Genomic DNA, 13,822 nt, shown 5'->3' on the forward strand with positions numbered 1-13,822 from the left:
ACTTTTATATATTATGTTTTTATATTTTCACTAATAAATTCACATTCCTCACATTTAAAAACCAATGAAAGAAAAGAAGTCTAAAATTCGTGGGAGCTAAGACTTTTTCTAGTACATATTCTATATTTCTGAACCAACCTAATTAAGGTATTGATTCAAATGGATTCTCATCTAGAAATCCAGTCGGTGTGCAATCTGGATGTCCTGACATCTTAAAATACAACAATTTATTCTCAACCCTAAGAAACCCAATTCTGAATTACTGTCTTACTCAAGTCCCTTGAAAGAGGATTCCTCCTTTTCAAGTCCCTATCCTGCCTACGCCACATTGAAGCAACCAATGACTGACTTGTTTCCACTCAAAGATGTATGACTTTCTAGTTTTCATGTTCTGATTTCTGAAGTTCCTGATCATATGAAGCAGAGAAGGAGCTTGAAACAGTTAGGGATCAGGATTAGATCAAATGATGGAAAGGTTGTAGATTGCAACTCTACAGGCTATAGCATGTTTCTAATAGGTATGGATTGTTCTTAATGAGTTGGGAGGCAGGGAAAGACTTAGTAAACGCATAGGTGTCACATAAAATAGGCAAGCCTATGGCCTCTTTTTTATTTTACAGTTTTGTTAGGAATTTCAGGTTGTTGTGCTTTTGTTACTATAACAATGTCAAAATTATTTTAAGAGTACTATTATGTAAAATGTTCATTTTTTCCCCACCTCAACTAAGAAGAAATCTGCTGGTGATTTTTGGCAACTGTGGTTGACTTGGGTATTGGATGCCAGACTGTCTCCTCCTAATCTAGCAACACACCGAGAATGCCCTTTCTAGAAAAAGTGTATTTCTCACTCCACTCATCTCTCTTCTGTGGAAACTATTACTTTATTAGTACATAGTAGTTTCTAATGTCCAGATGGACAGATTTTTGCCCCTGCAGTCTTAGTGTCTAGATTTTATCTTGGAAATCATAAAAATCAAGAAATTGCAGTGGGGTAAACAAGCAAAATGCTAAAATTATGAGTAGCGCATGCTTATGTTTGGCTATTTCCAGCTGAACATGGGGAATAGAAAGATGTTCCCAATGTTTCATTAAAAAAATGGATTCTGATACAGAATTTGGAAAAAAGCAAGCAATGGAGCAGGTATTCTGGGAGGTAGTTCTAAGCATATGGGTGACCACCGAAGGGAGCAGAAATGGGACAAAGTTACAGAGGACACGTTTAGAAGCTCTTGTGTAGACTCTCTATACATCACATGTTACATTGTGACTTTGCCATTCTTTTCACTTTTTGAGAATTCACAATGTTATCACACTAACATCTGTGATCCTTCTCTTAGCGAAATCCAATGAAATGCAAATAGTGATGGGAAGATTGTAATAGCATACAGAAAGAGAAAGAAAGAGGGATAGAGAGAGAGAGAGAGAGGGAGAAAGAGAGGAAGAGGGAGAGAGAGATTCAACCCCTTACTCTGCAGGCAGGTCAGCCTCCACCAATAGGGATGCAGGATTCTCAGGAGTTGCCTCCAAGTCACTGTTTCATCCAAGGCAAGAGGTGTGAAAGGGAGAGAGAGAAAGAGAGAGGAAACCATTCCAAAAAGGCAACAGACAGACAGAGAGAGAAAGAGAGAGACTCTCACACCCAAGACAAAGAGAGAGCAAGACAAGGCCTTGAGAACTGGCGTGCTAATTGCCCATCTAGAGAAAGGAAGCCCAAAACTCCCAAGCTACTTGGAAACAAACACCTGTAGATCAATCTTGCCTATTCTATTCAAAGATGCATATATAACATGGTCATCTTCTTATTACAAACATAGGCACTTGTATATCTACTTACTTTGTCCCTCTTACTCTTGGATGAGGCTCTCGAGCACAAGAAGTCCTCCTATCAACTGCTACTCACATTAGGTGGCAGATGATGATCTACCCTTTGAGCTGGAACTTTCTCCATGGAATAAGGCACTCAGCTACTATGACTCACTCCTCACAAACCTCCATGAGAGCTATAGATCAGAATCTGCATTCTTAACAGAGCAATCACTCTTGTATCCTATATGAGCTCCCAGCAGTTGTCTAGAAAAAGCTAGCACTCCCTTGACTACAAGACATGCTTAGACTGATCCAGTGCATCAATCCCTTTTCTTAGGAAGGCTGGAGCAAAGACAGCCTGGACCTGAGTTACCATATTACCTTAGGAAATTCTCTTCTGCACCAGAGGCCAGGCCAGTTGTAGTAGATGGGCTATCAGAGAAAACATCCACTAGAAGGTTGCCAGTGCTGGCAGGTGCACCAGATGCAGTCGCTGGTGTGGCTCGGAGACCTAACAAGTCAGCAGATGGGGACGGCGTTGACTGCAAGAGAAAGAAAATGGGCAAAAAGTTTTTTTGGTTTTCATGATCCTAACTTAGAAACGGAACTCAATTATTTCTCTCTACCTTAGGAATAGAAATAAAGATCAGGACTTGAGTTCTTTATTTCTGTGCTGTGTCAAGATAAAATATATGCAGTTAAAGTATTCCTGGAAGTTGGGCTTCATATATATCAGTTTCATTACAGCTCTTTCCTCTGAGATTTGACGAGCCTGTTAAACTGTTTGCGAAAGTTTCATGCTTAGTTGACATGAAAGGCAAGGGGAAACAGTAAAAAAAGAATAAAAGTGCAAACTGGAGTTGAAATTAAGTCTCAGATAACACATCTGTTTGCTGTCTGCTCTCTGAGATATGAATTTAGTTTTAGGCCAAGACCAAGACCAGGAGTAGAGGAGAATGCTGTTATTGGTGATACAATGAATTACATATTACAAAGGAAATCTACTAACATTTCATAACGTACCTACCAAAATGTTGGTGTCATTGAAGGAAATGATTAGAGGATGAAAAATCCTGCTGCTTTATAATCTGACAGGGTTGTACGAGATTAGAATTTTTAATTGTTATTTCCTGTCTTTTCTATTTTTTCTTCCCTTTCCCACAGACTTCACATACAGCATCCTTTTCTTTCTAGGAAACCTTCCAAGACCCCCACTCTCCATTTCCAGCCTTCTCCTTTTCCCTTGCACTCACAGCAGTGCTGGCTGAGGGCTCCATGCCTCCATTGATTTCAGAATTCGGATCCTTTTTGCCGTCTTCTAACTCGCTGCCAGCCCCGGGACCCTTTTTTTTCTTCAGTTTTGCCAAAATGGAAGATTCACGTTCAGGGAATGGTGGCATCTCCTCCAGTACTGTAGCCTAAAGCAGTAAGGATGAAAATTGGAAACAGGTACCAACATGCCCTGTCAATAAACCTTGTAGTTATGGAAAAAGATTGGAACTCAGAGTTCTGCAAAGTAAAAAAATCCTAAAGACAATGTGACCACCTACTGCATGTGGACTATCTGCTTTATTCTATTGGCCCTGTGCAGCCATCCACTTTCTCTATGATGTTTGCTCTTGGCAAGTCACCTGCCTGGAACTTCTCTAATGCAGAATAAGTGACTTGAAAGTTATTGCAGGTTCTCCATATGTCTTTTAGGGAACCCCTCCCCCCCAGCAGGGTGATTTTGCACTTTTTAAACCCACAAACATTGCAAATAGTTGCATTATGTTTTTCTGGGATAATATGTATTGGTTCTAGGCAACACATTTCAGTCCCAACTCTCCTCCTTAAAGGAAACAAATAAGCTAGAACTTTTAGTTCCGTTTCATCTGGAGACATCACTGTAGTACACTCCTCAAAGGCTAGTATTCAACTGAAGTACCATCCTAGCCGACTCCACTTTCAGATAAAAGGATAAAAACTGGCTTTGGACCAAGTACAAAAATGTGAAACTTTGATCCATTCCACCAAAAAGAGAAGTTTCGTATTTTCTCTTCCAATGCTCTCTGAGTCAACTTTTCTCAGTTTACGGCTGCAACGTTTTAATAAGGAAAAAGTAAGAATCTATTTTCACTGAGAGATAGGGCTATCAGTGCCCCCCTCTCAGTTCTTCCCTCACCAGGACATCGGTGCTGGCAATAGAACTGAGCTTGAGGTATTCAACGGCACGTTGCTGCAGTTCCACATCGGCATTGCGGATCTGGCTGTCTGAGCGCAGCACTTCCTGGATGGTGCCCTTTGTTTCAGGGAAGAGATTTATGAATTTGATGTAGGTAGAGAGAAGTAGGGCCCGAGTGGAAACACTGCAGAGGTGGAATTTGGAGTGGAGAAGGTTGAATTGAACCAAAGGGCTGGTGGAGAAAAGAGAACAGGAGACAACACGAGTCAGAGCCCCTGAGATCTACAGGTGAGGAAATGTGAAGGAAACATTCTCACAGGCTTCCCTCACAACATTAAAGAACAACTCCTTAAATGCCCCATAATCAGTAAGACAGGAGAATGATGTCGCCCTTCAGATGTGCTGGGGCTGCAACTTTTTACAATTTTCTTTAGTCAGGCTGGTTGGGAATTCTGATTGCTACAGTCTCAATACAATCCTAGTATCTGCTTTCCCCCACACCCCTCATAGAAGCTGTTCTATCGCACCTCACTCCACTCTACCCAGGTCAAGCCATTTCCTCTCATATTATCTACCTGGAACGGGGATCCCCAGCAATGAGATTCCCAAATTCCCCAAGGATGTAGCCTCCAACTTTCACCATGTTCTCATGACAAGCAGGTGCCTGAAGAGCCTAGAAAAAATAAAGCAAATACGGTGCATGGTGGGCAGTTAAGTAGATGCAACTTGAGAATAAGCTCCTATTTTTGTTTATTATGACATCATTGCTCTTAAAACGAAGGGCAGGTTGGATATTTTTTGAGCTCCTTTCAAAGCCTTAAACAGATTCAATTTTTTTCAGGCTCTTTTAGATTGACTGACAACTCCTGACATTCCGGAATCTGATATATTCAGCATCAAATATACTGCAAAACTATGTGTGTATGAAGCTCAATAGTTATACCGTCCAAGTTCATAATATTGCCCTCACAATCAGCCATAACCAACTTCATAACACTTAATTTCATTCCCTTGCATCAATAAATACTTAGCATTTTGTAGACATTTTGTAGCATCTTGTAGAAGAAGGGATAGTCAGTGTCACAAGTGAAGACCACCCACCTCAAAGACTGTCTTAGCTGCATATCCTTGCACATCATCCCGGTTAATGACAATCTGGATGACACGGTACCACACCTCCTCACTCACATAGTCACCAGCAATGCGGATCAGATTGAGGATGGTATCCACATACCAACTATAGTCTACGGCGTATTTCTCAGCTAAGATGGCCACCTTCAGCACCTGACAGAAAAGAAAAGAAAATGTGGCTGCCAACTCCCAACTGGTCTGCCCTCTCCAGACCAGTTTTCATGTTGAGGCAGGCATTCATTATGTTTCTCTGCAATCTACTGAGATGAAAAAACACAGGTTCCTCTTCCAAATGAGTTGGCAACCGATACTCACAATCTCTTCACGAATTGAGTAATCTGCTGTTTCCAGATAGCTAAGCATCTCCGAGACTATTTGCTTGGCATTTGTACGGTCACACATGGCATAGAGGAGGTCGGCAGCTCGCTGGCGAACGCTCACATCCCGTTCCGTCTGTAAAACGAGATGGGCAGTTAAACAGAGACAAAACCTTTTACCTTCAGCATTAATTAAGAGCCAATCACACCTCCAATTTAGCTTAAACAGATACAAGTTGCAAAATGTATTAAGGAGACCAACACAAAAGATTAGATATACAAGGAACAATTAAAAGGATGTTATATTTGCCCTTTCAATGGGATTTCCCCTTTCTTCTTTTCTCTTTTTATCTCAGTTTTGTGGTCCATTACTCTCTGATCATTAAGCTAATAAGAATTCCCAAAATACATCCAAAGGAACAGAAGTTACAGCAATGCAGTAATATGGTTGCTAAAATTTAGATACTGTACATTCTGTATATGAAACAACATTTTCAGTAAGGAAGTAATTTTGGTCAGAAAGATTCAAGTAATAGTTGTAGGACACAGCCAGCGGCACTCACTATAGACTTATTTTTTTTCTGTTAGGATTTTGTTTCTTCTACTACTTGTGCAAGCTGATTTCCAGTTATGTTACTAGGTGAAATCAAAGGACCATTTATACTCAATGAAGCTCTACATGTCTTGTCAGCCAAGTACTTGCAGGACTGTTTCTCTTATTGGAATCAACACTTTTGATACATTCTTCCCAGAAAAAGCTACTGGTAGTTCTCCTGTGAGGGGATCGGGGGCTGGTATCCCCCCCGCTTTTTTCAAAAAGTTTTTTACACTAATGACTCTGGACTCCAATGAGCAATGAGACAGTCTTACTTGAGAAGTTAGAGCAGCTTGGTAATTTTGCCAAAGTTGGTTAAAATTGAATTCTTCAAAGTCATTTGAAGATTAACTAGAGAACACTATCTCCAGTTAATTGGAAGTAATTTATAATCTGTTTTAGTTTAGCAACTGTGGCCATTTTAATTTTCATTATATATAAACTATTTGTTAACTTCTAGGAATCCCTGTAGATTACAGCAGCAATATGAACATGTAATAAACAAGTGACAAATAAATATATATAAGATTTAACTCCACATACATGTCAATTTTTTAAAAGACTGCACCCATTGCCAATATTTTCAGGATTTGTCTAACTTCTTTTCAAACTAGAAAGATGTAAAAAACTAGCAGGATACTAAAGCCTAAAAACAGTAAATTTATTCTTGGATCTTTGCCAGGCTTTTGACATTTCATCAATGTATATTGAAGTATGGTAATTAAAGTGACAATGATAATGCTAGAAAGCTGCTTCCCAAAATAATCAAATAGATCAAAATGAAAAATACAAACTTTAGGTTCCTAAATCTAAAGTATTTGATAAAATGACTGTAAATGCTACATAATCTTGACTATTTCCTTCTGACTTCAATTGAGTTCTTTCCTAGGTTTCTTCCCAATGCTCTACAGCAGAAGTGGGCAAGCTTTGGAGCACATATTTTCATGTACATATATATTTTTGTTTGTAAGGGCCAGAGAGCTCATTTCCTTTTGATACAACAAGATAACTGGAAGTACATGAGAATTTTCAGCCCATTCTTGAAAGTAGGGCTGAGATGGCTTGGAAGGGTATTAAAGAACAGATGCAGTTTTACCTATTATTTGCTGAGAAAAAAGCTAAAAATTGAATGACTGAAAATTCTGCCCCCAAATTTGGAGGCTGGGGTACCTTATGCAACACATGATTCACAGTTTGTTCCTTCCTGTAATTTTAGGATGGAGAGGCAACCTCTTTTTTTTAAATACAAGTTTTTATTGGCTTTTAAATTCCTCCCCCCTCCACACTGACACAATTCATGAACAGAGTATTGACATTCTCTTATCTTATACAATTCAAAATCTTCAAATATATTTTTCTTAGTTACAATTTTTGCCAAAATATTTTTTTCCATAATTTTTTATTCCTTTCCTAATATTCCTATTTTATCATAATTTTTTATTCCTTTCCTAATATTAGATAAGGGGCGGCGTGGCCAACATCGCTGCGGGATGGCAATTCCCAGGGGCTCCGGAGGAACGCTGATATCCCAGCCGTTATGGGGGTCCTTCATGGACCATAGCTGTCTTGCAGAGACAGCGAAGAAGGGAGGCATGGATTGGCGTGGGCAGGGAAGCGGCAAATTCCTTGGAGCACCAACATTAACCTCTGACTCTGTGGCATGGGAAGACAGCCATTAGAGCTGTCACAAGCTGGGGTGGCCACACAAAAAGATTGGAGCAGGAGAGACGATTGACTAGAGTATTCTTACCGGAAAAGTGATTTGCCAACACATAGGTTAAGAAGAAAACTTATTAAAGCTTAAAAGAAGTCTTCAATTTGAAATCAGCGGCTAAACTGGCATGTGGAAGTATAAATAGAAGAAAATAAAAGTAAAATGGAACTTTGTAATTAAAGCCCCCAAAAAGGACTTTCCATCTGAATTTTAATTTGGCTTTGGAAGAGATTAAATACTAAAAGGAACAGAAAATTGAAGAAAACATCGTTTGCTAACAAAAGAACTAAGACAGGAAATAAACTTTGTAGATTAACAAGGGACATTTTGTTGCTGAAGCATTTGTGAATTGGAAAGAGATATCTGCTGGAGGAAAGAAAGTATCACATCATTCAGACCAAGGGGGAAAATCAGGAGGAAGCATTGTTTTAACAGCTGTCGTGAGATTGTAAAAGAAAAAGGGGGAGTTGAACCGATAAAGACTTAAACTGAAACAGTTTTAAAAAATATTGGAATTCGACTCTTCCAGAAACAAAGAAGAAAAGAGATATATGGACTTGAATTTGGGTTAAGTTAAAGTAATAAATTGGAATTTAGACTATATACAAATTATGATAAAAAAATTTTAAAAGTCTTTCTCCTTGTATTGAAAATATGGAGAATTGGGAGGAATTATGGGAGATGCTTTTGATGGTCTGAGAGTCTATTAATGGAAACAAACAAGCAGATTTATGGTTTAAAAATAAAAAAAAGAGAAGATGAGGAAATTACGAGATATAATGCTGGAAAAGAAATCAGTGAGGATAATATAGATGATCATATTGGGACTGATAGTAAAAAAATAAAAATGGAGAGAGGGAAAGAAACTTTAAAAGGGGGAGGAGCAAAAAAGAAAAGATTGAGAAGGAAAATAAAAAAAATAAAAAAAAACAATAAAAAAACAGATGATTACACTGGGATTAGCAGTTAGAGAAGAGGAAGAAATACAGAAAAATTGAGGGGGGGACATCAAAAGAGTAAAAGTCAGAGAAAAGTGGAAACAAGAAAGGGAGAAAGAAGAAAATGAAAGAAGGGAAGACAGGGAGAAAAATATTAAGAGATGGGATCTGAAAATGGTTAGAAGTAGGAGAAAAATTAATAAAAGAAAAGAAATTAAAATAGTGATACATTTGCTTCCTTTTTTTCTTTTTTCTTTTTTTGTGTTGGACAATGCATGGAATGAGAAAAAATTAAAGTTGATGATTAAGAAATAAATTTTAAATTTATAAAAGAATGGAAAATCCAGCAGAGGAAATTTGGAATGGCACGGTTTATAAATCAAGATGATTGAAATTTAAGATGTAAAAGGGAATAAAATTGAAATGTTAGTAAATGATGTACATTGTTGGAAGAAAATAATAAATATTGAATTTTGAATAGAAATGTTAAGAAAATAAGAGGTGGAAAGTTGTACTAATTGACTGTAATATAAATGGAATAAGATGAAGACAATGTTAAGGTTTAAAATACAGAAGAGGAGGTTTGAAAAATATGTGTAATAAATGAGAGAATTGCGGATGTCTGGACGTTAGAGATATTGAAAATAGATACAGCAATGGAGAGAGATAAGAAGAAGGAGAGAGATGGAAGGGAGAAAGAGGGAGAGAGAAAGAAGAAAGGAAAGAGGAGAGGAGGTAAGGGAAGAGAAATAAGTGTAGGAGAAAAGGTTAGACAGGGAGGAAGTAGGGTGGAGGAGGAGAAGGGAAAGGGAAGTAGAGAAGGAGTAGGAGAGGAGAGAAGAAGAAAGTAGGTACGAAGAAAGGAGGGAGGGAAAGGAGTGTAAGAAGAATAAAATATTGCTGTGAAAAGGAAATGGAGGAAAGACAACCCCGAAAATATTCGAAGAATAAAAATTGAAATAGTTTTAAAAAAAAGGAATGAAAGGGAATGAATATGAATAAAAATGGAGAAATTAGAAAATGAAGGGCGAAAAAAGATGTGATTTAATAAAATGAGCAAGGAGAGGCAACCTCTTTTAATCTTGCCTCCCCTCAACTGGGGATGAGGGTCTAAGATTGTGACATATACTACAAATGTTAACAGAAATTACACTTGTTAACAGAGAGGATCTTTCTTTGGAAAATGGCTACGTGACTGAGCTTGCATTCTCCCTCACTACCTGGAAACAGAATTGAGAAATTTGGGAAAGTCACTCTCACTCAGTCTTACACCCTCACTCCCCATAAAAGTCACTTTTTCCTGCATTTGCCATTTCAGAGTCTGACCTTTAGAGCATTGATGACTGTTTCAATGTGGGTCTTGACAGCTTCATGTGAGAATTCAGAGCTGGCTAGGGTACACATGCTCTCCAAGGCTAGGTATCTAAGGTTGGTCTCTCGATGCTGCAGGAACTGGCCTAGTTGATTGCATGCACGAACCAGCAGGTTAGGTTCACTGCAGAACAAGAAGTGAGGGTTAATTCCAGAGTAGGAGCAGCAGGGAGTACTCTGTACATAGCTCAGCCTGACTACGAGTCTCTCAACTTTTCCAGTGTTCCAGCTATCCATCTCATTCTATAAAAACTCTTTCTTCTTTTCATTTGATTTTCATGATTCTGTTTGTTTCTCTGGCTCTGCTAACACTTAATAGAAAATCCTGAAAGCCACACAACATTTTCTCCCCAGAGATTTTGATCAATCAAAGCAATACTGAAGAATTTTGGGTCTGTGGGCCAAAGAGACTATATTGTTTCTGCTTAGCCTACTGATGTCTAAGACAGATCTTGTTCCTTCTCCACAAATTGGGAAAACTCAAATTGATCAGACCTTTTAATCTGCTTCCTTGTAATAAAATTGAAATCAAATTATTTTTATAAAAAAGATCTTCTGAGTTGAGGAGCATTTAGGACAATTCTTTTGGCTAACTCTCCTCTTCTCAAATGTTGCAAAGACACATATCCTCACCCCACCATCCCAACTTAGTTTTCAAAAAGTCTCCAATAGTATCAATGTTTCAATAGTATCAGTGGAGGGTTTTAAAAAGTTAGCTGTGCAACAAGATGAGCATTTTTGAGGAGAAGCAGAGTATTATGGAGAACAGAGTATGAATGCAGCTCTGGAGATGCATGGTTGCGAGCACACCTCCAAAAGAGTTTATCATTGCCAATGTAGATGACCTTGAAAGAGAATACATTTCCCAGCTCTAATCTAATAGGCTTTTAGTAAAAAAAACAAAAAAAAAACCCCACCCAAAACAAAGTTAGATGCTTGCCTGTCATAGTGGATGATGAGACTGATGGCTTCAAAAAGGATAGCATTCTTGGCATTGGAGTGCTGGACTTTCTTGGACTTGGGGGGTTCCTGAGCCTTGTTGAGGATAGTCTCCAAGCATTCCACCAGTCGTCCTTTCACTGCTGCATCTTCTGCAGAGAAAACAAAGTATGGAGTCAAAGAGTAGCAACTTTGGAAGGAAGCCAGTTAGCTTAATAAGTAGGAATCCTAGTCCCTGTAAGTCATTCATCAGTCTCCCTCACCCCCTGATGATCTATATTTCATTCCAGTTTCTCACAAGTTTAGGACCATCCATTCTCTGTTGTTTTGAAAGGCTCCTTAAGGAAATGCAACCAAAGCTCAGTGTTTTTGGAATGCTACAAAAATTACAAGTATTATCAGGATCTCTTTCTTCATCAAATGCAGTGGGAGAGGACAATAGGAACGGTATGAGCATAATGTATGTGCAGACTTTTTAATAGAGGAGGAAAAGGGGCCTTCCTTAGGCCTAGGAAAAAAGTAATGAAGAAAAGCTAACTTTTATTTATTAAATTCATATCCCATCTATTTGCCAAAAATGCATTCAAACCAGTCAATTATCCTGAATTATAAATTAAAATTGTGATGAAGATGTAAAACAGATTAATAATAATCTGTTGCTTCTATGCCTTTTACTAAGGAGAAAACTGCAAATCAGCAAGAAGTTCAGGCAACTATTCTCCAGCACAGGAAGCTGGCATATTCCAGTACTATCTTTGACTTTATTGAACATGTTTGATACCTGGGGGAGGGTAACACTGCAGCAGCCGCAGGAGCTTGACTGAGAGCCAAGGGGCCGGCACAAAGTAATAGGTGTAGTCCTGGAGGTCTGTGGAGGCTGAAGAGACAATCTGAAAGGAGAGCATACAAGTAGGGCAGCCCAGAGAGCCAGTCAGAATCTCCACATCTGGTCTATCAAAACAATCATATTCCCCAATAATTACACTTCCATTATCACAAAAGTTCATGTTTTGCAACTCCTTGAGTAAAATTAGCGATATCACAAGACTCAGGGGAAAACTGTAGGACGATAAATGGCCCTTCTACTCCCAATTTAATGCCCCAACTTCCCAAGCTACTATTATGGTCAGAAAAGAAGACAACCATGTCACTCAGCAAAAGGACAAAGAACTGTGTTCTTAGATATGTTAGGAAGAAGTTGGAGAACAGCAAACTAAATCTACCAATATGCATTATTGCTCTATCATTATATTGTATTTGTCCAAATAAATATTGCATATACTGCAGCATGTGAACCATTTGGAATCTTAATAAAAGAGCAGGAGCGAATGGAGGAAGTTATCAGCCAGGAAAAGAAGCTTCCATTAAAGGCAAAAGTTTATGGAAGAAACTTCAGAAAATCATCCTCCACATCCTATAGGCAACTGTCCATGTTCTCAATCTGTGCTCTCAAGTGGATACTTATTCCAAAGGAGGCAAGCTCATAGCTCTGTAGAAGGAAATGATTAAGACTCCATATCTGCTTTCTATGGGGGTATTTCTTGGAACACTGACACTTCCTTCTTTTGTCCCTCCACCATTCAATGACAGGAGGACAAAGCCATTTATCACATCCATGACTAGGATGCTGTCCTCTCTGACATCTACCCAAGTTACTCCTCATTGCCCTCTTTTGCGTATCTAAGCTCAATTTCTGTATCAGAGAATCCATGCCCAACAAATAATAGAATGCACAATGGGAAAAAAGAACAGTCATGTACTTTCTTTGGAGAATTAAGATGTTGCAGCTTCATGCCCAGATTTCTTAATTAGTCACAGAGGAGCATACCAAGTGTTGTTGTTTCCACCTTTTATTAAATATCCTGTCATTCTGATTTATTTTAAAATGCTCTTATTACATCAATCTGACTCCATCTGTCTACAGTCAAATACTATTCAGTAATCTCCACCTGACACTATAGATTTGCTTCTAAGCCCCTTAATATTTTAGACATTCTAGAATATTTATGTAATATTCATTTCCTTTCTTTTGTATCTTATTTTAGTTAACTGTGATTTCTGTATTCTCCTGCTGAACTATGACCAAATAAAGAATTGTTAATTAATCACAATGGATTTCAAGACCATTATGGTTTTCCCACAAACACAGATTCTATCATAAATGTCTTTGGAGATTCTCGGTCAAATAGATCATGGTTGTCCTAAAAGTGCTTTTCCAAAAGGCAACTAGACTTTCTTGTTTTTTTTCCTTGAAAATGTTTTGCTTCGCATCCAAGCTTCTTCAGTTCTAACTGAATGGTAGAGAAAGGAAGGACTTATATTTTTGTGCAGTCATCTGGTTGCTGGCACTCTGAGGCTCAGCTGTTAACTCTGAGAATTTTTGATGCCACTTGAAAGTTTATCTGTATCCTCCGAGTCACCTGAATCAGAACATCATTGGTCACCCACACTGTGACCAATCTCTACATGAAAGAAGTAGAAACCAAAGCCCTAAACTCCTTTATAGGAATTCTACCCGTTCACTGGTATAGGTATGTGGATGATACTTGGGTTAAGATTGAAACATAGAAAGTGAAAGCCTTCACAAAATACAACAACATTCTGGACTGGAACATTAAGTTCATATGGAAAGATATTAAGGAATATAGTCTGGCCTTCCTGGACTGTGCAGTACATATTAAGGAAGACTGAAATCTTAACATGGAAGTTTACAGAAAACGCATACACACAGGTCAATATTTACATTTTGATTCTCACCACCCACTGGAGTACAAACTGGGAGTGAGTAGAACCCTACACCATCAGGCTGAAGGTTTGCCTACCATCAAAAAGGGAAAAGAAAAATAA

General features: G+C 38.4%; 1 protein-coding gene across 6 annotated transcripts in view; it reads right to left on the minus strand.

The window, feature by feature from the left end:
* The window catches only part of AP2A1 (adaptor related protein complex 2 subunit alpha 1), a 36,470-nt gene that overhangs the window by 7,829 nt on the left and 14,819 nt on the right, over positions 1 to 13,822 (minus strand). For 5 of the 6 annotated variants that reach the window (XM_058179810.1, XM_058179811.1, XM_058179813.1 and 2 more), the window contains exons 7-15: positions 11,757 to 11,865; positions 10,977 to 11,127; positions 9,992 to 10,160; positions 5,417 to 5,554; positions 5,072 to 5,254; positions 4,546 to 4,643; positions 3,971 to 4,202; positions 3,060 to 3,224; positions 2,188 to 2,348 (exon numbers count right to left, since the gene is read on the minus strand). In XM_058179810.1, coding sequence (XP_058035793.1) covers positions 2,188 to 2,348; positions 3,060 to 3,224; positions 3,971 to 4,202; positions 4,546 to 4,643; positions 5,072 to 5,254; positions 5,417 to 5,554; positions 9,992 to 10,160; positions 10,977 to 11,127; positions 11,757 to 11,865 — 1,406 coding nt within the window. Of the gene's footprint in view, positions 1 to 1,468; positions 1,532 to 2,187; positions 2,349 to 3,059; positions 3,225 to 3,970; positions 4,203 to 4,545; positions 4,644 to 5,071; positions 5,255 to 5,416; positions 5,555 to 9,991; positions 10,161 to 10,976; positions 11,128 to 11,756; positions 11,866 to 13,822 lie in introns of all 6 variants that reach the window. The other variant, XM_058179815.1, reaches the window with a different exon arrangement.

This window comes from Ahaetulla prasina, chromosome 4, assembly GCF_028640845.1.
Source record: "Ahaetulla prasina isolate Xishuangbanna chromosome 4, ASM2864084v1, whole genome shotgun sequence".
NCBI classification, from domain to species: domain Eukaryota; kingdom Metazoa; phylum Chordata; class Lepidosauria; order Squamata; family Colubridae; genus Ahaetulla; species Ahaetulla prasina.